The 21,358-nt window shown below is 46.2% G+C and overlaps 6 protein-coding genes across 6 annotated transcripts; 2 read left to right on the top strand and 4 right to left on the bottom strand.

The window, feature by feature from the left end:
• Positions 1-3,047: 3,047 nt before the first annotated feature.
• N7469_009641 (TRAPP subunit BET5) lies at positions 3,048-4,025 on the bottom strand (the record flags this gene model as incomplete). The annotated part of the gene is made up of 4 exons (XM_056648546.1): positions 3,048-3,289; positions 3,533-3,678; positions 3,727-3,925; positions 3,989-4,025. 4 exons carry the CDS (start codon positions 4,023-4,025, stop codon positions 3,048-3,050), a joined length of 624 nt encoding a protein of 207 aa, XP_056495677.1.
• A 451-nt stretch (positions 4,026-4,476) lies between these two features.
• Positions 4,477-7,261, top strand: N7469_009640 (serine/threonine-protein kinase; the record flags this gene model as incomplete). The annotated part of the gene is made up of 6 exons (XM_056648545.1): positions 4,477-4,571; positions 4,650-4,719; positions 4,777-4,926; positions 5,021-5,815; positions 5,870-6,007; positions 6,068-7,261. The coding sequence occupies 6 exons, from the start codon at positions 4,477-4,479 to the stop codon at positions 7,259-7,261; spliced, it is 2,442 nt and encodes an 813-aa protein (XP_056495676.1).
• Positions 7,262-9,204: 1,943 nt separating this feature from the next.
• On the bottom strand, positions 9,205-10,932 carry N7469_009639 (sialidase family protein; the record flags this gene model as incomplete). The annotated part of the gene is made up of 1 exon (XM_056648544.1): positions 9,205-10,932. One exon carries the CDS (start codon positions 10,930-10,932, stop codon positions 9,205-9,207), a length of 1,728 nt encoding a protein of 575 aa, XP_056495675.1.
• A 2,081-nt stretch (positions 10,933-13,013) lies between these two features.
• On the bottom strand, positions 13,014-14,503 carry N7469_009638 (putative AT DNA binding protein; the record flags this gene model as incomplete). Its single annotated transcript, XM_056648543.1, has 3 exons — positions 14,349-14,503; positions 14,184-14,298; positions 13,014-14,128 (listed from the first exon to the last, which is right to left on the bottom strand). The coding sequence occupies exons 1-3, from the start codon at positions 14,388-14,390 to the stop codon at positions 13,014-13,016; spliced, it is 1,272 nt and encodes a 423-aa protein (XP_056495674.1). The 5' UTR covers positions 14,391-14,503.
• A 1,482-nt stretch (positions 14,504-15,985) lies between these two features.
• set2 (SET and WW domain protein) lies at positions 15,986-19,050 on the top strand (the record flags this gene model as incomplete). The annotated part of the gene is made up of 4 exons (XM_056648542.1): positions 15,986-16,508; positions 16,637-18,249; positions 18,300-18,380; positions 18,436-19,050. 4 exons carry the CDS (start codon positions 15,986-15,988, stop codon positions 19,048-19,050), a joined length of 2,832 nt encoding a protein of 943 aa, XP_056495673.1.
• Positions 19,051-19,575: 525 nt separating this feature from the next.
• On the bottom strand, positions 19,576-20,704 carry N7469_009636 (uncharacterized protein; the record flags this gene model as incomplete). Its single annotated transcript, XM_056648541.1, has 3 exons — positions 19,576-20,037; positions 20,099-20,434; positions 20,498-20,704. The coding sequence occupies 3 exons, from the start codon at positions 20,702-20,704 to the stop codon at positions 19,576-19,578; spliced, it is 1,005 nt and encodes a 334-aa protein (XP_056495672.1).
• Positions 20,705-21,358: the final 654 nt, after the last annotated feature.

Raw genomic sequence — 21,358 nt, 5'->3', positions numbered from 1 at the left:
AATTACTTGCCTCAACTGTATAATACATGCCTTCTCGTTCTACAGTATTCATTGTATACCGAATCACATTACACTACTCTCTTTGCACCATCTCACTCCCACCACTCCCACCGACGATCGGACTGACTCAATCATGCATATCACATCCCATTGGGCGGTCCTGGAGTCCGACGTGGGGTCTTTGTGCGATGGGGTCATCCGAGCTACCTCCTGTAGGCAGTATGTACACTACCATAGGGTTTAAACGGAGTAGCTTTACAGATGACGTCCCGTTCTTTCGGATAATGCCAAGGTCCGAGTCATCGGGAGAGTCAACATCGGACAGATGGGACAGCTGTATGGAGGAAACGACATGTTCAGACCTCTCACCTTTTAACACGAGCGATTAAACAATAGCCTATCACTTTCACACGAGTAAGCTCGAGTGCTCCCCCCCCCTTTTTGGATTTTTTTTTGGATCATGGAGATGATTCGTAGTAGTTCACCGTCTTTTATTTTGTGTTGGGAGGAAGAGACTAGGGGAATGATGCTAGACGGGCTAATGCACCTTCTACGGGTATACTCGGTGGGAACAAGAACAAGTGAACTAAGTGCGCGGCAATACCCAATCTAATCCGTTTAGTAGATTTTACAGTAGTGCTGTTATTTAGTCAATAAATGTTAGTTAGCATATTATTATTATTTAGTATTCAATACTACTATGTACAGTACTAGTGATTGTTCAGCAAAGTGGCTGATTCTGACCCGCTCTGCTCCGTACGGGACATACTCATACTTCCTTGGCTTCGTATGAATGTAGTATTTGACGTGACTACCCCGGATTGTGAACTGTAGCGAGAGTTTAATCATCTATCAGCTCATCGATTACTATTCCTAGTAATAATGGATAGTAAACACAGCCCCTACTTATTCCGTGTGGCTTCCCCGGTCGGTCTTATGTATGTAGCCGAGTGAAAAAGGAATGTGTACATTGTACAGTACAGTACTCTATAGTACTATACTAAGAATATAGAAACTGTTAGAAATAATAACTTGGAATGAGGGTTACTGTATAATAATAATGGTATAATAATATAATAATATCATATAATGGAATTGTGCGCAGCAAGAAAGTACAAAAAAAAAAAAAACAAAAAAAACAAAATGGATCAAATTTACTACGAGGCATTTTCATCGGTCCAATGAGGGTTTGTCGGTGAACTTCGTATATTTCTTCAGCAACTCCAATGAACGTCGTACTATTATACTACAGTATGTATCAAAAAACGAACACAAGTGCAGATAAATACTGTGTAATATTTACAAATATTCAGATTCTTAATACCATCACTACCACTACCACTGGCATAAACTTGCCTCTACTACTTCACATGATTCACATGAACCTCAAGCTTGAAAATCTACTGCATATGCACTACCCCTCCTGCCCCACAAGCGCGGGTGACACGCGCAGGCGGCAGATCAACAAAAGCTTCCCATTGAATCAAGTTGACCGCTGTTTATGGTTGCATCGGATGGATGTGAGAGGCGTGAGGCGTGCTGCGGATAGTAAGGGTGGAAATGGACAATACATTTGGCTTGAATTGAATCACCATGCTAGACTAGTGGTAGGTTTATACTGGAGTACTAGCAGTATCAAGAGCAATCGTAGGCTTGTCGATCTTCACTGTACAAGTACACTTTCTGCATATACATCACAGAGTACGGAACATAGTAGGTCAATTGTATTCATGGTGGAGATGGACAATTCAGCAGATCCTACCACAGTATCTACCCTGCTCTACAGTAAATGCACACTGTATGCTCCTACCAAGCTGTCTGAACTCGAGATAAGCTGTCGGAGCTGAGCTCCAAGCTGGACCGTGCTAATTGGCAATAATAGCTCTATGTCAAGTTTTCAAGTGGGGAGTTTGCTATGCATGTTATTTCGGACACGTCAGATGTGCAGTGAAGGAATACATGGTACATAGTACAGTTGGTGTTGGTGCAGGAGCTGAAGTGGATGTTTAAGGGTTGAAGGGTAAGATTCCCTCGGTAGTATGGTTATTATACGAGTACAGTATGTATAGTACCTGATCAACGAATAAAATTTACATTGTGTTTCATACGTGGATAGTAAAGGGTACACATATGTAGCTACGTAGGCTTATTCAGAAGGCAGTGTACTTTGAGGCTATGAGGCTGAGGATGGCTTCAGGTTGGGGCTGAATTAGAGTGTATACAGAGTAAGTGGCTGACAAGTATTAAAGATTAACAGTGGCTGATTGTTTTATCCATGGATCAAATATGGCCTTGAATTGCATAGCTGAGATTGCCCATCCAAGACGTATATGGAATGGCTGATATACACATCTTCCCAATTAGGCAGGTGAACGACATGCTGACTGCGACACTGAATAGTCTGATAACTTGAAGCCTTGTACTCCACCACATAGAAACCATACCTAAAAAACCTGATAGACAGCTGACAGAGACAACACATGTACGGAGTAAGCAGACTCGGTCCGATATGCATTTCCAACCGAACCTTTTGTACATGACTGTGCAGCCGAAAAAAAGCAAACATCTCCCCGAGCTCAGCCAACTGCATAAACCCATCTTATCTTCAGATTTAGGCCGATCGGCGTGATTGGTCATGCTCACTTCGATCCTGTACGTTCTGCGTATAACGTGTGATGCACACCGAACAGGCAATGAAGGATTATCATTACGAGGTCAGTACGAATGACGAGGATAACATTGTTGTCTATAGTACTGTCGGAGTATAGAGATCCGGCTTCACTCCATTTTTTAATCTCAACACCACAGTTTAGCAGATCGACAGACCTTGGGTTGATACTGCAGCTTGTTGGGGCCCCGAACGGGCCGTCAACCTTGGTCCTGAACGATCTAATCTACATCGAGCATAGATGTTATGGACCACGTCAAACCATTAACCACTACTTTCCACTTTAACCCTTTTGTGACTCCTTGCCAAGTCTGGTTCTTGTTCATATATTCGATGCTATACCATGCGAATCTGCAGGCTACCGAATCGGTCTCCCGGCTTATCGAACGCTCCCACCACGTGGGCGGACGGCTCCAGTGAGTGGCGCTCGGCTGAAATGGCGGTAAATCAAGAGTCCGGGGTCATTAGGGCCGGTAGAGCCGTGCACCAAAAGTCGCGGAGTGACGGTGTAGTGTCGATTCGACCAGGTGTGGGCTCTGCTATGGTCGATCTGATGGACATAGTGGGAATTGTAGATCCAGTCCTCGTTCGGCGATTTTTGTTTCATATCACGCAAGAACTCTAGTCTGATATCAAATCAGAAACAAGTCAACAACCAGGGGCGGGCCAATACTAGAAAGATAACATACCACGAATTGTTCCAACGACTCTTCGAAAAGCTCATTGTTGACGCCTACACCGCCGGGGTGCTCGGTAGGAGATAGGGGGGTTCTTCACAACTGTATACAGAGCCATATGTTAGGAAGCCGAGTCAAAAAATGAAAGAAAAAAGCAACGCAAATAGTAATGCGACCATGGACATACCATATTCCACGAATAAGTTGATATAGATTTGCTGCAGAGCAATTCGCATGCTGGGACTCTTCAAGTCCGTCAACATGACGAATTTAATATTGGTTGGCGTCTCATAGTAGTGAAGCTTATATTGGCTAGTCGAGTAGGACACAAAACTAGAACAAGTCAGCCATGTTCAGTCTGCTGACAGTGCGGAGTCGTACTTGTCCTCTTCACCCCCCAATTTGCGAACCATATTCCGCAATGAAAATACTGTACCAAATACCAGTTTTGCATCATCATCCCCGGCCTTCACAGTCTGTCCGAGTCCCGTCGGACCCGCTTGAGGGTCTGTGGCGCGCGAGGATTTGCCCGCAATGGAGGTAGGGCGAGGCAGCCAGCGCCGTTTGTAAATGCATTCCGCTGGATTGGGTCAGCAGGTCTTGTTGGGATGTAGTGAAAATCAGTCACGGGTGAATCACGCACCATGGCGGTCAAATATGTAGAATGAATAAACGGGCATAGTGGTAGTTTAGTGGTAAGGGAAATTTAGAGGAACAGACAAGGTCGTCTGTTGTTGATTCAGGAGCAACTCAGCCAAGCCCACTGAAAGGCGGACGGGGAGGCGGTGAGGATAAACGATAAGTACTATCAACTTCGAGCCTAAAAGGGAAATTCAGAATCATTCTATCTACAGGCAGACTAGGAAACATTCGGAATATACTCAGAGGCGAGGGTTAAATCAAACCAACCGTTTAGAAGCCTAACGGAGATTTGCTCTGACAGGTGGTGTGCAGTTGGATCGGCCTTGCAGGAGAGAGCAGCTACTAGCTATTCTCGTAAGGCTGACAGCCTGCGCGGTGCGGTGATCTTCTTTCCCCCGCTCCTCTTTTCTTCCCCCCTCTACCCCACACCAATCCAACAACATTCTCAGCAGACATCCGAAGAAGGCCATTTCTTGGGATTTCCGCTCAATGGACGACGCAGTCGAGTCTCCTTCCGATTTCTCCAAGCACACCTCGATCGACTCTCTTGAAAGTGCTGGCCTGTCGCGGCCTCCTCTTGCCGCGTAAGACTTTCTTCCTGTGCAAATGTCCGACGAAAAACCATTGGATATAGCTGACACATGCGGTTACCTCTGAATTAGGTCATCGGATTCCTTCGATACTCCTCAAAGACATCGACGGAGAAATCCTCGAGCACGGCGTCCGGTGAAGGTAGCAGCATTCTCCTGCCGTTCGTCATAAAAATTAGACTGACCATATGCGGGCTAGGAAACACTGGACGCCCGCTCTGAATATACTACGAGTCAGGACGATGGTACGGCCGAACATCGGATCAACCAGTATATTATTAGGCAAGAGATTGGCCGAGGGTCTTTCGGGGCTGTTCATCTCGCTGCCGACCAGTTTGGCAATGAATATGTGAGATTTCTCTTTCTTTCTCTCTCCCTCTCTCTTTTTTTAATTTATATATACCGGCCCCGTGATTGAAACACCAACACTGACAGAAGCATAGGCCGTGAAAGAGTTTTCCAAGTCCAGATTGCGAAAACGAGCCCAATCGCATCTTCTGCGACGACCTCGAGGACCCCGTCGACCAGGAACCGGATTCAACTCGCCGCTTCATCGTCATCCATCAGAGGACGATAACGAAAATGCCAAAAATCCGCTCTATCTCATCAAGGAGGAAATCGCTATCATGAAAAAGTTGAATCATAACAATCTGGTTTCACTGATCGAGGTACTGGACGATCCGACCGAGGACTCGCTGTATATGGTCATGGAGATGTGTAAAAAAGGCGTCGTCATGAAGGTGGGCCTGGAAGAACGAGCTGATCCATATGATGATGAACATTGTCGGTGTTGGTTTCGTGATTTGATGTTGGGTATTGAATATCTGCATAAGCAAGGCATTGTGCATCGAGACATTAAGCCGGATAACTGCTTGGTAACTAATGACGATGTACTGAAAGTAGTCGACTTTGGTGTGTCGGAAATGTTTGCAAAGGATTCGGACATGTTTACGGCTAAATCAGCCGGGTCGCCTGCCTTTTTACCTCCAGAGCTTTGCGTGGTGAAACACGGCGACGTTTCGGGCAAGGCGGCTGACATTTGGTCTATGGGAGTTACTTTGTACTGTCTTCGATATGGCTGCCTACCATTCGAGAAACAAAGTATCTTCGAGCTGTATGAGAGTATTCGATGTGACCCGGTGGTATGCGAGGATGAACAAGATGACCAGTTCAAGGATCTGATGACTCGACTTTTGGAGAAAGATCCTGAAAAACGGATCACGATGCGAGAGCTGCGGGTAAGTGGACATCCACGCAGAGAGATGTTGGACTGTATTTACTGATCAATGCAGACACACCCTTGGGTGACAGTGAATGGGACAAATCCTCTTCTCTCTGAGGAGGAGAACACGGCACAGTTGATCGAACCTCCGACAGAAGAGGAGATGAACATGGCGATTACAGGAAACTTTGGTCGCTTGATGACAGTTGTGAGTGCTGATTACCCGCTGAATCGACTCTGCTACAAAGACCGTCGCTAATTCAAGCAGATGAAAGCCGTGAAGAACTTCAAACGTCTCGTCGACCCTGTCAAAGGAGGATCAGGATCGGGAGCGGGAGCAGCCCCGGCGATGCAAAGCATTCTAGGTGGCGAAGCCCGGTTTGTTGCACCACCCATGGAGATGGACGAGAGTGAAGACTTCCCTGAAATTGGCCTTGGCCATAATCACAGTAGTCATGCATTGGGCGCAGGCGTCCGCAAGCTCTTCAATAGACGTCCCATGTCTGGACTTCGCCGAGATGACTTCGGTTTTAGACCTGACACCAGCGATTCAGCTAGTATTTCCTCCCGCCCAGATTATAGCCCTGCTGGTAGCCGTCTTCCCAGCGGCGTCTTCGAGCCGGAACGGCAAGACTCTGCCTCTGTGCGAAGTGCGCAATCAGGGAATGTCGACGAGAGACCGACATCTCGATCACAATCTCCAAAGATTCCTCTGTCCCGAGCGAGCTCGGCAACTACAAAGCGTAGCATTGAAGGAACCAGAGGACACGCTCGAGACCCCTTGGAGGAGGACTGGCCGTATCTTTCGATTGGCCCGTCAACTTATACTGGGACATCACCGCAAGACCTCAAAACCAGCGATCCAATCTCGATATTCGCCGAGCCAGAAAGTACAGAAGACATTGGTCTACCAATGAGTGACGAACCTGTCATTGTCAGTGAGTCACCCGGAGCCGCAGACTTCGACATCTATGAAACAGCATATGGCAAGGAACTAGAGCGCATCAAAGCAAACACCATTTCCCCCAGCGCTGGCGCTGGTCCTGATGCTGCCACCACTCCAAAGGTCTACCTCACGCGCCGTGTAGAAGGCAAAGACGAAGTGATGAAATTCGTCAAAGACAAGACTCTGAATCTCCAAGTTGGCTGGAACTCCAGTCCGGTGCCCAGAAGCGGGCCATCAACAGCCTTCGGTGCTGCGGTGAGCATGCTTCGAAACCAGATTCAACAGCAAAAGGAGCAAACGGCGCAGGAAGAACAGAGGAATTCGAAAGAGAACCTGGACCAGGGAATTGATCAACAGGGAAGACGTGGTTCGCATCCTTTTTCATCTGCTTCTATACCCGAGCCTGAACCCTCTGCTCTAGAAGCGAAGGGTGAACAGTCGGATGTTCCTGCGGGTGACTCCACGGCACAGTTGAAGAAGCTTCTTGGTAGGGTGAGGGATAAATCTGGAGAGTAGGTGGTTTAGTCTGCTTTGGATAGAGATATACCTGAGATGAGTGTTAGGCTAAAGCGGATGGGTGGACTGTCGAGAGATCATTTGTATGTGGATTGACATTCATGCATCGTTGCAGTGCAGTGCAGTGCATTGCATTGCATCGCGTCCTACTTTCCAGTTATCTCTTTATTATATACCTTTACCTCTATCGTATTGTTCATATCACTTTATATTCTTTCGTTCCTATCTGGGAGAAACATCAATACCTCTCTCTGTCGGCTCTATAGTATAGCATAGTGTACAGTATTAAATGGCACAATAACAGTAAATTAAATCTAATAGACTGCGGGTGACATATTAACAGTAATAAAGATTACAATATACCATTCAAATGAGACAGTGGTTCAGATAGACTCCACCGAGTTTGAACGTCTCGAGTCAGATGATCCGCAACCAATTTGATAGTCTCTGCAAAAGGGTCGCCGTTTTCGACTTGCGATGCAAGTTTCTTTAAAAGCGTACCGTAAGCCCAAATGTTGTTCAATCGACGAGTTTGAAGGGGTAGATCAAAAGGATCTTTTTCATCCTGTATCTCAGGGGCCCGCCATTCATATGTCATTTCACCCATCCCGCTAATATCAATGAGAATCGCATTACCATCATTATCTAGTACAATATTTGAAGGACTTATATCCTATATCCATGTGGGTTTATCGTTCCTTGTGAATAGTATTTGGAGGATTTTCGATTTGAATGGGCCATTTTATCCAGTTGTATTGCTTGATTTGTTGTTTTTGTTGAAGATTTGTTGTAAAGTGCCACAATTGTAGTACTCTAATAGAATACCATAGATAACTATCTGTGGATTATTTGAGGGGTTGGTTGTGTAGGAATTGGGAAACGTTGCAACGCCCGCTGGTTGGAGTATGCCTGCCACGTTTTTGAATTGTTGGAGATTCTCCAATTCCTGTCGTATAACATAACGTGAAAACCCCATCAGAGATCTCATATCCTTGAATCAACACTGCAAGATTGACAGCTCGAAGAAACGGAAATTGGAATATTGACGGATAGATGACCCTTTTTGGATCTTCTCGAGTATATAAATGTAGGTCTTTCAAATTCGTCAAGTCATTTTCATCTTCTGGGTTATGAATTAGTTCAGTTACTGTATCACTTAGAAGATTTTGCGATTGGAAATCAATTGTTGTGATGAAATTTTTGGGATTCAATTCGTCGTTCGCGTTTTGATCTGATTTTTTCTGTCTCTGTATGATCATAAAAAAAGAATTTGCCGTGGAAAGCCACTGTGATCCACCATCGTTTGTGATCTCTATGGTAGACCACAGTCTGTGAGCGACTGTTTAGGGTGAGGTTTTCCTTCGGCTTTGAAATTCTTATCTTCACGGTACGAACTTGAATTCTAGGGCAGGGGCCGCAGATAGAGAAGTTGAAGCCAGCATGGCTAGTATTGCTTGTAGTTTAGAGTATGAAAGGTAGATAGAAAGAGCTGCTCGTTCGAAACGAGGATATATTGGAAAAGATGAGGACTAGTCTGGCTTCAAGGAATGATTAGAAAGGTCAAGGTCATGCTTCATCCCTTGACAGGTGATAGTTGCAGTATGAGATGAGAATGAGTGAGAATCCAGGGGCATCTGATGTTGGGCCGTTATGTACCCTATAAGCCACCTATTTTCAGTCCCGAATATCTACTAGGAAAAAACTCCTAATGTGATAGGTCGATAGTATTTCATGAGAGGGAATGATCTACTTACCGGATCGCCTATACAAGATTTAGACCTTTTCCTTTCCTTTTTAAGGCTCGGAAATCACTAGGTAGATCGTGAGTACGTCTCTGAGCGCGTTGAGCAGATTAGGGATTATCACATAAATTATCGGAACTTGACTATCCAACACTCAACGTACATTTTGCATTAACTCCATCCCCAACCCAATACATTAAATTAAAAGATCCGAACGTCTTTGAAGGAACTACTTCCATCGCTTCCAACTAACCCCGCCATTCCTTGCCCGAAAGTATCACTCTGAACGGTAAATTCAGTCGTGAATTGTCGAGAATGGTCGGCTAAGTTAACTTTGATGTCATTCGAATTCACAGAAAGAGTCAGGTGGTACGTTGCGCCCTCCCAAATTCCTAGAAGAGGACGCTTCGAATGTAATACATGGACACTGTCACCATGCTCAAGCAGAGTTACCTCTCCAGTGATAGAATCAATGACTGCTGAGTATCCCTTCCACTCTCCGGGCGCAGCCGAAGAAGCAGTTACTCGTGCAGCGAGACCAGCTTTGGATTGGAAGGCAGAGAGTCTGATATCGGCCTCGACAGTATAATCCCGCCATCCGGAGGACCCTGTCAAAGTGGTGGCATTGCCGCCGTTGTCAGAGGTGAAGCGGTATTGATCGCCCATCACGGACCATTCTCCCTCCAGGTCAAGCCATCCTGCATCGCCGTTGGCTCTGAAATCTGACTTATAGGGCAGGACGCCGATTGGTGCTTCGCCGGTTGCTTCCGCACAAGGACGTGCAGTGTCTAAGGATGTTGGAGCCGTGTATAGTACGATTCCGTCCATGATTGGCAACAAGTTAGGACTATAATTTGCTGAAGAGCAATTCGCCGTAACTTCGCTGACACGCCATGGGGATGGAGACCAGAACCATTCGCCGTTGCCGTGATCCTTGTTTGTGAAGACTGCATGGCGTTCCTCTGGGGCAATCTGATTGGCAGCTTCATTGTACCAGATTTCGCGAGTAGCCAACACGAGTTGCTTTTCTGAATCGTCCCAGATGATATAGGGGCTTGCTCCCGCATAGAGACTATCGGATGTGGAAACCTGAACACCTAGATTGGTTTCATCCCAGCTAACACCATCTGAGGAGGTCTTCACGCGTGTTGGGCAATTGGGGAACCCGCAGAATTCATAGCTCATAATGTATTCGCCATTGTCCATTCTCGCAACAGTGGCCATACCGGGACGATCATCTTTGTTGGGACTAGCAATATCTCGAACGACATTACTCCAGGTGTCACCGCCATCTTCGGAGACGACGTGAACGACCATCTGTGAGTGATTCTCATGGTCTCGTTCGTCAGAGAAAAGTGCCACTAGTCGGCCCTGGTTGTCCAAGAACAGGAATGGCTCCCAAATTCCTTTTCCAGTACTGCCCTGTTGCCAGACTCCTACAGGCTCCCAGGTCTCACCATGATCCTGGGATCTCCAAGCGAAGAAATTGGTTGAGGAGATATCCGCTGGGACGAGATTTCCCACTAAGAGCAAAGTGCCCTCTGGATAATTCCCAAGAGGACGAGGAAACTCGAAGAGAGCTGGTTGCCAGAATGCACTATATGAAACTCCATTGGTTTCATTGATAGTTGCCAAAGTTGACCAAGACTGCCCTCCGTCGTCACTTTCACGAATAATAATCTCGGCTGGATAATCTGCCACGGTTGTCGATCCTGGACCCGTGGTATACCAATGTTCCCACGTCGCTAATAACTTGCCATTCTGGTCTCCAGCGTGTTCTAGCGCAATAACGCGAGCGTAAGCATTGGCCTCATTGAGCTCTTGCGGTTGCCAAATCGTCGTCCATGCCTCAGTTGTCTGAGGGACGGCCGCCAGAACAGAATGGAAGAAGAGAAAAAAGTAGGCCACAAGGCCTATCGTATGAAACATAACTAAATGATGAGAAAAATAAGTGCTAGAAGGAAAATTGAACCAGATGTCATCTATTGGTGTGCTAGGGTCGTCCTTTTTATTTACCCCATCCCTTCGAATTTGTAGTTTCGCATTTTTAAAACCCTAACTCCTTGAATAACATCCCACGTTGTCCGCCAATCATAACTGTACATTATTGACAGTAACGGAATGTGAAAAAGCAACCCTGCGCCATTGGAATTTTTGAGCGTCTTGCAACTGAATATGTACTGTCGCTGTTAAGTTTTTAAGCTTAATATAAACAATTCGCGGCCACCCCTGTCAAGGGTCCAACGGTCAGGTGGCCTATACTCTCTTAGCTAGTCACCGTTAGCATACCGAGTCAACCACCTTTTTATCTTCCAGATAGTCATACTGGTAACAACCCCTGCCTTAACCAAGTCGGCCTTAGACTTTCACACTCTCACAAACAAGAGCACACGCACTGAGCCCGAACAAAAATATACTCAATGAGTCTGATTCTGTGCCCTCATTAAAACGGCTGCACCCAAGGCAGAAAAGCCCAAAGCTGCATGCAAAATATTTTACGTAATATATTAACATATTCTGTATGGAGGTTGCCATACAGAGGTATGTGTGTCAACCTCCGTACAGAATGGGTCGTGTAGGTATCAAAAGAAACGGAGATATACTATATAATGCACGGTGTCTAAGCCTCCAGGTTTAAGAGCATCTGAGAACTGTGGGGCGATGGTTTCAGATTAAAAGTTCTATATTTACAAGGTTGCTTCGGTGTTGGAGCTTGTCTAGCTTGTGTTTGAAGTTTATCCCTGATGGGCAATTGATCCAATTGGATGGTTTGTTTGAGCTTGTGCGGAGTAAATCTTACCTGTGGCTGGGTCGCTTATCAAGTCTGCGGGATCGTAATATTATCATAGTATGTATTCTTGCGAAAATAGAGTACACTCAGTCAAACCGTGTGATGATACAACATTGAGTGTGTGGGTTGATACTAGTAGATGACTGCTCTTTTCCTCAGTAATCAAATATATGCTGATAATTGATAACGTTAAAAGTTGTTTAGCGCTGGACATTATATATAATCCTAATCGTACAAATAATAACGACAACGAAAAGTAATACCAGCTATCAAGCAATCCTTCCTACCAATCGGGGAGGGAGGGGAGGGAGACGGTAGGCTAGGCCAGGAAAAGGATAAACTGGGGATATCCATAATATCTTGGCCAGAGCTGATAAAGAGAACAAACGAACAAAAGACCGAGTAAGGAGGACAATGAGACAGAATGTATCAAGGAAGAAAGCAAAAGAAAGCAGGATAAAATAAATCAATCAAGTCGTGAAACGTTGCCGGACCAAAACATAGTCGGTCAGCGATGAGAAATGAAAGCGGGACATCATTAAATGTACAATCAGCCAGGGATTTTTGGTTCTGTCGTACCGTGAAGCGGTCATAGTGACGGTGATTTTTCTTTTGGGAATATGGAACGCTGTAATCATGAGTGCGTGTCGTATCGTATCACGCTGGCTGATGAAGAATGTGTAAAACGAAAGCTTTCAACGTATGAGCTGTCAAAGGACAAGAATATAAAAAAAATGCTGCTGAAGGATGCAGATTTCGAGAATGTAAGTGATTGAGCGAGGTGTTGATCGAAAGTAGAACGACGAATATGGAAATTGTGAGATAAACACAGTATTGAGGATTGTAGGAGAATAATAAATGTAGACAGATGCAGACGTGCATTCATATCTTTGTCGTAGCCATCATTGATAAATTGCAAAACAAAGCAAAATGGGCAGACGTAAAATCGATAGTCATGTCGAAACGGAGAGATATGAACAAATCGAGACAAAACAGTCGCTTGCTAAATGAAGTCAATAAAAGCTAGACTGTATAATTTGGCGTTGGCGTTGGCGTTGGAGCATGAAACCAAATGGTTCCGAATAGTTCAAAAGAGAAAAAAGCGCAGTCGAAAATAAGACGAAGTGGTCCAGTTCATGAATCGTATCTCCGCATTTCAACCAGTTTGATATCCCATTAACCTCCACTTTATACTTCAGTCCCATGGTACGCCCTCCCACTAGCGCCGTTCACCCGTACTAGTCGAACTATTCCTCAAATCCGAATACCCTGCATTTCCACTGCCCATTGCACGGTCCCTGACATTGGCCCCAGCACTAGCTGTAGAATGGCGTCTCTCTGCAGGCGGGAATCGGTCTGATGGTCCAGGTCCTGGTCCAGGACTACCGAGTACATGTCCCGGACCACCGAACATCCTCTCGCCGGCACTATTCAATCGAGGCCGAAACGCATCTGGGAGACCAATTCCGAGTTGGAGTGCATGGGGAGATGGAAGTGGATGGTTCTGCGCCATGTCTGGTCGTGGTAATTCGCGTAATCCCATTGTTCGAGTTGGAATCTCGTGCGGATTGGGACTGGAGATTGGACTTGAGTGTGTACCGGTACCTGCGCCAATACCAACACCTACGCCGCCTGGTAATGTCCGAGGTATTTGTACATCATATGGAACGGATGCAGGCATTAGACCTGCTGGCGGGGCGGAAGATGGTACATGGCTGTATCCGCTTGCCGAAGCACTCGCAGATATAGACGCGGATGCGGATGCAGAGGTTGAGTCCGGACTTGTTGGGGATGGTGGGATACTTAGACCGAGGAGACTGCCGCTACCACTGCCAGGTCGAGTGCGATTTGAGCCTGAGCGCCGCGGGGGTGGGTACGTTTCGCCGCGGGCTTGAGCGGCGGCGCGACGACGTTCAGTTTCGGCTTTACTTGGGCGACCCCTTTTCGGAGGAGGCTCGCCGCCTGGACCGATGGATGACCATCTTGGTGAGAGTGGAGCGGGGCTTTCGCTGCTGTAAGAAGCGTTGCTGGCGGGAGGTTTCGGTTGGATTGCGCGTGGTGCAGGTGGGGGTTTTGGATGGTCGAGGGGTCGTTTTCGGAGATCTTGATGGTGCGGGACTTGGTGATGCTGGCTTTGATGGTGTTGCTGAATTGGACGAGGTGTTGATGAGATAATTGGAGGTGTTGGCGCGGGCGGAGGTGGTGGTGGCACTGCTGATGCTGATGGAGGTGGTGCCAGTGGTGCTGGTGTTGGTGTTGGTGCTTGGCTGGGACCGGGCGCAGTGGGCTGGGTCATATGGATAAATGCCAATTTGCAGGAATTGAGCGAGCGACCTAGATGATATCAGTGAATTCGTTATGAAATTGGTGTTGAAGAACCTTTTGATACCGTGCGGTAAGGGAATATTGTCCCAATTGGGGCTGATACGAAAATCATTGATGATGCGAACGAGACAATTGGATGAAATGCCGGCTTTTTTGAGGATCTCGGTGAGTAGAGCGTACTAAACAGTTAGCTACAAGTCTCTACCTTTATAAGATTGATTTGATGTACCTTCTCCTCCTCGGTCCATGGGCTATCGGGTTGATTCGACATATCCAACCATGAGAACGAAAAACAAAGAGCCTCCAGTACGGTCAAGATGAATATCGAACGCGATGAAGAAAGCCGATGCGAAGATTCAAGAAGCGAACAATATAATCAGAAAGCAAATAGCCAAAAAAAAGAGAGAATAATATGAAATAAAAAGGAAAGGAAAGAAAAGAAAAGAGGGATTAAGTGAATGGTGGGAGGACTTATGCCATTTCCACGCGATTGGTGAACGGTAAGCTAAAACGAACGAACAGGTGGAATGGAATAGAACGAGGGGATTGAAACGAATGAAACAAAACGAATGCACAGAACAGCTCAGCAGAGAAGAGCAAAGCAGAGGAGAGGAGAGCGAAGCAAAAGCAAGAGGAGAAGCAGAACAGAGCCGGATTGAAGCGAACGAGGCATAAACGAGAGGTAAAGAAAGACTTTCCAGCGACGCAAAGCAGATGCAAATGGGCACTGTGGACCGGCAGCACGCAGTAAGCAGGCAAGCCAACTAGGACAACCGCAGATCGAAAATAAAAAGAGTGGATAGGAAGTTTAGAGAACGGGAAAAGGGGGCGTTTCATGTTTTCCAGAATGCAAATGCTCCAGAGGGGCAAACAGCCTAATGCACAACTCTGCAGGAGCAGGATGGGCTGGCAGAGGAGTGGAGATCAACGGCAAGGAATGATAGGTGTAGATATCTTGAAAATGGGCCGTTTGTGTTTGAAGATCCACCGGTTTGCCCCGCCGAGGTGAAACGAATAGGTACTGTAGGTACTTGAGGGAGTATACAAGTGTACAGTACTAGTGGTATACCAAGTAGCGTGCATTAGAGTAAACCGAGTCATTCGAGCTAGTTTTGGAGGATCGAATCACGTAAATCTCTGTAATTGCAGCGCAGAACCTTCCGAACTTGCCCTAATGGTCCCAACAAGTGTACAAAAGGTTGTACTTGGTACTTTGTATTTGCATCCTCTGCAGCTGCACATCATGCTGAGGCGGAAATGATTGGAGTACAGGCACTCCCGGGAAGGGTTCAAGTCAGCGCCGATTCGTCGTATCTGCATTTATACTTGCACATTGGTGATTGGATGATATTCCCCGTCGTTAGGCCGAGGTAGGATTGGACGAGCATATACTAGCGCTGTAAATGAGGGTACATAGCACAAGCACATTATACTGATAGACAGACAAACTTGACTTATATCCTTTATTTTGCATCCATACTCTTGATTGTAATAAAGATACGCCTCAATCACACCCCCCAGTCAATGTGAATATATTTGAGTTCAATTAGGGTTCCGATTGACTGTAAATTTTCACGTGACTTCGATCTCAGGTCGCAACAAAACAACCAACTAAAAACAACTGCGACTACATCCAACGTCGACCTCTCCTCTTACAATACAGAATGCGACGACTGAAATATATATTTATTTTGAAACTGCTCTCCTAGCATATCACTCCCTGATCCATCGATTCTTTTCCTTTGTCCTCAATTGTATTTATCTTGAGTATCTGCTTTTTACCTCCGCCTCTTGCCTTCTCGCAGGGCGGTGAGCGCGAGATTCTCATGGAGGATCTCGTTTCAACCACTGCGCGTTCCTGTCGTCATGTCTGCCCATGGCTACGAGGACTTCCATGATCAGGCATCGACTATGGACTCACCAAATGGTTTGCCAAATGGCAAGTCCATCTCTCCCGACGCGATGGCAATCTCAACCCCCTCCGCGGAACTAAACGTCAATTCACTCTCAGATGAGAAGAAGCATGTCAAATCCGACCCTGATACCTTGAAACCTACCTCCGCCTCTGCTTCTGCGACAGCTTCTGTTTCAGTCTCCGCATCTCCTGCTCATTCAGCCGATGTAGATCTAGCTATGAAGAAGTCCCCTTCTGATCAGGAAACGGTCGGCGGCGATATTCTCGTCAAGGAGGAACCCGGTCAGCCGCCGAAGCTCTCGCGTAGCTCCTCGCAAAAGGTCACGTCTCGTCCGCCGCAACTTTTCGACCATCTGCCAGATAGTACTCAAGATGCCCTTGCGACGTTTGAACAAATCGACGCCTGCTGGTATGCGAACAAATATATGGGTTATACCGAACACGCGATGGAGTGTGATTGCGCTGAGGAGTGGGGTAAGTTTGATCCCTGCAAACTGAGAGAAAACCAGTCGGAAGTCTCTTGTTGCTTTTGAGTCAAATTCCCTATTGAATTACCACGTTGACTGGTACGTTGTTGATTGTCATGCTCACTTTTCTCTCAGATGCGGATCACGGCGAAAACCAAGCCTGCGGCGAAGATTCCGACTGCATTAATCGAGCCACCAAAATCGAGTGCGTGGGCGACTGTGGTTGTGGTCCTGACTGCCGCAATCAACGATTCCAGAAAAAACAATATGCGCAGGTCTCGGTCATCAAGACGGACAAGAAAGGATTTGGATTACGCGCCGAGGCCAATCTTGAGCCACATCAGTTGATCTTCGAGTATGTGGGCGAAGTCGTGGGTGAGGCTCAATTTCGGCGTCGCATGAGGCAATACGATGAAGAGGGTATAAAGCATTTTTACTTCATGTCCCTTAATAAGGGTGAATTTGTGGACGCGACCAAACGCGGTAACCTTGGACGGTTCTGCAACCATTCCTGTAACCCGAATTGCTATGTCGATAAATGGGTGGTAGGTGAGAAACTGCGTATGGGGATTTTCGCCGAGCGAGCTGTGCAGGCGGGCGAGGAACTTGTCTTCAACTATAACGTGGATCGATATGGCGCTGACCCCCAGCCTTGCTATTGTGGCGAGCCGAATTGTACCGGTTTCATTGGAGGCCGCACTCAGACCGAACGGGCGACCAAGTTATCACATGCGACGATCGAAGCACTCGGTATCGACGAAGAGGATGGCTGGGATACAGTGGTGGCACGCAGACCCAAGAAGAAGAAGACGGAGGAGAATGACGAGGAATATGTGGATAGTGTGCAGCCCAAGTCACTTCACGAGGACGGTGTTACCAAGGTCATGGCGGCTCTCATGCAATGTCAGGAGAAATGGATTGCTGTCAAATTACTTGGTCGAATTCAACGCTGCGAGGATGAGCGAGTAAGAAACAGAGTGGTTAAGATGCACGGCTACCAAATTCTGAACTCCCAACTTGCACAATGGAAGGATGACCACAATGTGATGCTGCAAATTCTGGACATTCTCGACAAATTCCCACGACTAACCCGAAACAAAATCATCGATTCCAAGATCGAAACGAACATTCAACCTCTAACGACTTGTGGCGATGAACGTGTCGAACAGAAAGCTTCCGCTATATTAGCCAGCTGGGCTAACTTGGAAGTGGGATACCGTATTCCGCGAATGAAGCGTGATGAGCAAGCCAAGAAGGCCGTCAACCAATTTGAACGTCGTGAATCCGGTCGTGAGCAACGCCAACGTTCTGCTACACGCTCTCCTTCTCCCTCATATGATGTTCGACAACGCCCGACTCAACCGCGTCGAGAAAGGAATCAGCATCACCAGCGCCCTCGGCCTAATCGTCGTCGCCAGCTCCCAGACCGCCAACTTCCAGAGGGCTGGTTTCAGGCGGAGGACGAAACTGGTCGCTTCTATTACTATACAGTCGATGGGAAAACAACGTGGAAGAAACCCACAACCCCTGCGAATACCGGAGCACAAGCGGCACAGAAGAAAAATCTGGCTCTGCAAAGCATCATCGATGGAATTGTCAATTCGCAGGAAAAGACCCCTACTTCAGAACACAAGACCGACACTCCGGGCACCCCGCAGCCAGCTTCTGATCCCCAAGAAAAGAAACGAGAGGATGAAGCGTGGAGGAAGCTTCCTTTGGAAAAGCAGAAAAAGGTGTACGAGAATACCGTACGTCTAACCTTCTATATTTTTCCGCGAGCCAATACTGAATAATCCAGATCTTCCCTTATATCAAGCACTACGTCGACAAGTATAAAAATAAGATCCCCAAGGAGGATCTCAAACGTTTCGCCAAAGAGGTATGCTTTTGTTTCGATATCATGAGTTGCTAGCAGCAATCACTGACAATCGTAGACGGCCACAAAACTCGTCAATGGTGACTATAAAAATAATCGTGTATCAGACCCGACAAAAATCAGTTCAAAACATCAACAAAAAGTCAAGAATTATTGCAAAGACTATTTTGACCGAGCCTACGCCAAGCACAAAGAGCGTCAGAAACGACACTCTCAATCTGGCAAGGCTGCTCCAACCTCCAAGCCAGAAACAGACACTACTCCCGCGGACGCAGACGCAGACGAGGTCGTCAAGATATCAGATGACGAAGCTGATGTCGAAGCGGGCTCACCTATGGACGACGATGCCTCGGCGTCAGCCTCAGCGGATGCTTCATTGAAGCGAAAACGTCCTGAGGAAATCGACTCTAATACCCTTCTCAACGGAGGAGATAATTCCCCTTCAAAACGACAGAAATCCACGCCGCCGCCCCCACCCCCTCCACCTCCAGATGCTGAACCCGGTGATGAGACGCCTAAAATTGATGATCCCGAAGTTGAAGCTAATGGTGACGAGGAATTCCCTCCGCCCCCGCCTCCACCTCCGAAGGACTCTAATTCTAATTCTCCGGATGAGTATCCAGTTGAGATGGAGGATGTTCAGAAAAGTAGTATAGGGGTTGAAGGCGTTTAACATTTTATTTGAATATTTTTTCTTATTGTTGGTGTGACCTTTCTTGCTGTCATTCATGGGGGATGAAGGAGATGTTGATCACGGCAAAGGTCCATTGAGCGGAGTCGAATGGAAGGTGTCAATATTTAGCATGGAATCTTTTTCATTTGGTCTGAAAGCAAGGTGTGACATTCTGGGAGTGGAGGTTGTTGGATGCATTTTTCTTTATTGCATCCTTGTCAGATTTTTCAAGTTCTTCCCTAGGATGTATTTGGCAATACCCCGATCATAGTCTATATGGAGTTATATTTGATATTGTCTGTTATTCCAAGGTTCTCTCTACTAGTATTTCTACTCTACTATAATCAAATACTCGACATTACGCAAATTAATTAAATAACTGGTAACAATTTGATGCTATATACCTCCCAACGCTGCGGCTCTCCCCCGTTTATGGCAGCAACCGGATTTCTTCACCTCCAATAGCCTCATGTGCCTTGGAGGGCCATATTGCCGCTCAGAAATCAAGCATGATTCACATCATGCTTAATCTGATGGAATAGTATATTCGGATGTATGTTTCCAAGGAAATAAAAGCAAATTCTGAGCATTCAGAAGATTAACATACTGCGCCAAAACACTCACCATAGCGAGTAGATCTTCCCGTGCCTCTTCCTGATTCATATTAGACTCAACTTTCAAAGTGATGAGCTCGTCAATCTTCCTATGACTATCACGTAGGAATTCAGTACCGACGTATCCTAGAAATTCAGCCGGGACAGAGACAAGTTCCTTGTAAAGAGCAATCAAATGTTGAAGATTGAACTCCGAGTGTGTCGCGGCTATCTTGAGAATATTGTCTAAGACGTAGTAACCGATTGTTCGGACTTCACTGTTTGAAAAAAGCATGGCTGCGAAGTAGGAATTTTTGGATCCTGGGTGGTCTGGTGCTTGGCCACAATGAATTGTGTTGATGTTGTTTGATATTCCAGACCAAGATTTATCCATCTATGTCTGGAGTCAGAATAGGTGCACTATTTCAATATACTGGAGTCCCTTTGAAGCTCACCTCATTATGGATCTCTCGGACAAGATTTTGGACCTCTTTTGTGACGCCGGTGCGCTGGAGGCGAAGAGAAAGATCTTCGGGTTTAGGATCCGGGCGTGAGGCATCCCAAACTATCACTTCAATAGGCTCTTTCGTCTCAAGTTGGCTTTTCCAAACTTCTTTTCCGAGCCAGCGCAGTTTTTCCAGGTCTTCTGGGTTGACGTTTCCGCAAGGGGCTGCTGGGTGATGTTCAGTCACTTGGCCGTATTTGATAGCTAGATGCTGGAATTTGGAAAGAAAGACGGTGCCATCAGGTTCATTTGCCCTATCGGGACATTTGAATTGGGGATTGGTGTACTGTTTGAATTCAGTTTCAGGGTGTTCGTGGTAGAAGGGAAGGAAAGCGAAATGCTGACTTACAATTAAGGGTTCTGATGGAACAAGGTGGTATAAGTGGTCGCCTGTAACCAAAGCATGTGTCTGGAGAGCACGATATGGTAGAGTATTCCACAGATGATCAACCAATTCTGGGTTCAACTCATTCATCTTTACTGTAACTGATATATTGGGCTTGGGCCACTTGATCTTCAGCTCACGAAGTGACTTGTTATCATTGCTAGGGCTCATTGTGAACTTAGTTGATGAAGAGTTCTCATGAACAGTGGTTATTTGCGGTATCCATGATTCTTCATGCGGTTTTGCAATAGCCCTCTTATATAGGAACAACATACCTCAATAATGTTTAGAGACATGACGTTTTAATCATTTGGAAGAGTGACGTCCAAAGGCAGTCTATGTCTGTGCTCATTCAGATTTCACAAGATCCTGATTTATAGAAGATCAATTTCCTAATGCATTCAGTGAGAGTCTAAGTATATAGACGATTGTGGGAAGGAAACAAGATTCATAGAGTCTGCAACTGTGTTGATAATATCACTTGTGTAACTCCACCCAGTCATGATAGGCTTGTACGCTTTTTAGTTACTATATCGAGTATCTCAATGACGCAGAAGCAGCATAACCAATAGCTTGGCTATCAGGATCATCAAAGTCTACGGACCTCCTTCTTGTATGTCAAAAGTCTCGAGTGATCAGTTCGCAAGCTAGCCTTCTAGATGAATCCTTTGCTATTCTATTTCATGAATAACGAAATATAGCAGCACACTGCTCACCAAGTACACAGATACTTGATAGAACTCCGACTTGCTATTAACTTTTTTTCATGATTATACCGATATTCAGGTTCACTTTAGAAGAAGTTCTATGGGTTCGAGAACAAGG

Source organism: Penicillium citrinum (genome assembly GCF_028827155.1).
Source record: "Penicillium citrinum strain IBT 23319 chromosome Unknown utg000009l:1.0-4274883.0:1.0-4276374.0, whole genome shotgun sequence".
NCBI classification, from domain to species: domain Eukaryota; kingdom Fungi; phylum Ascomycota; class Eurotiomycetes; order Eurotiales; family Aspergillaceae; genus Penicillium; species Penicillium citrinum.
Note: the sequence above shows the minus strand (reverse complement) of the source record. Positions and strands in the feature narration are given on the sequence as shown.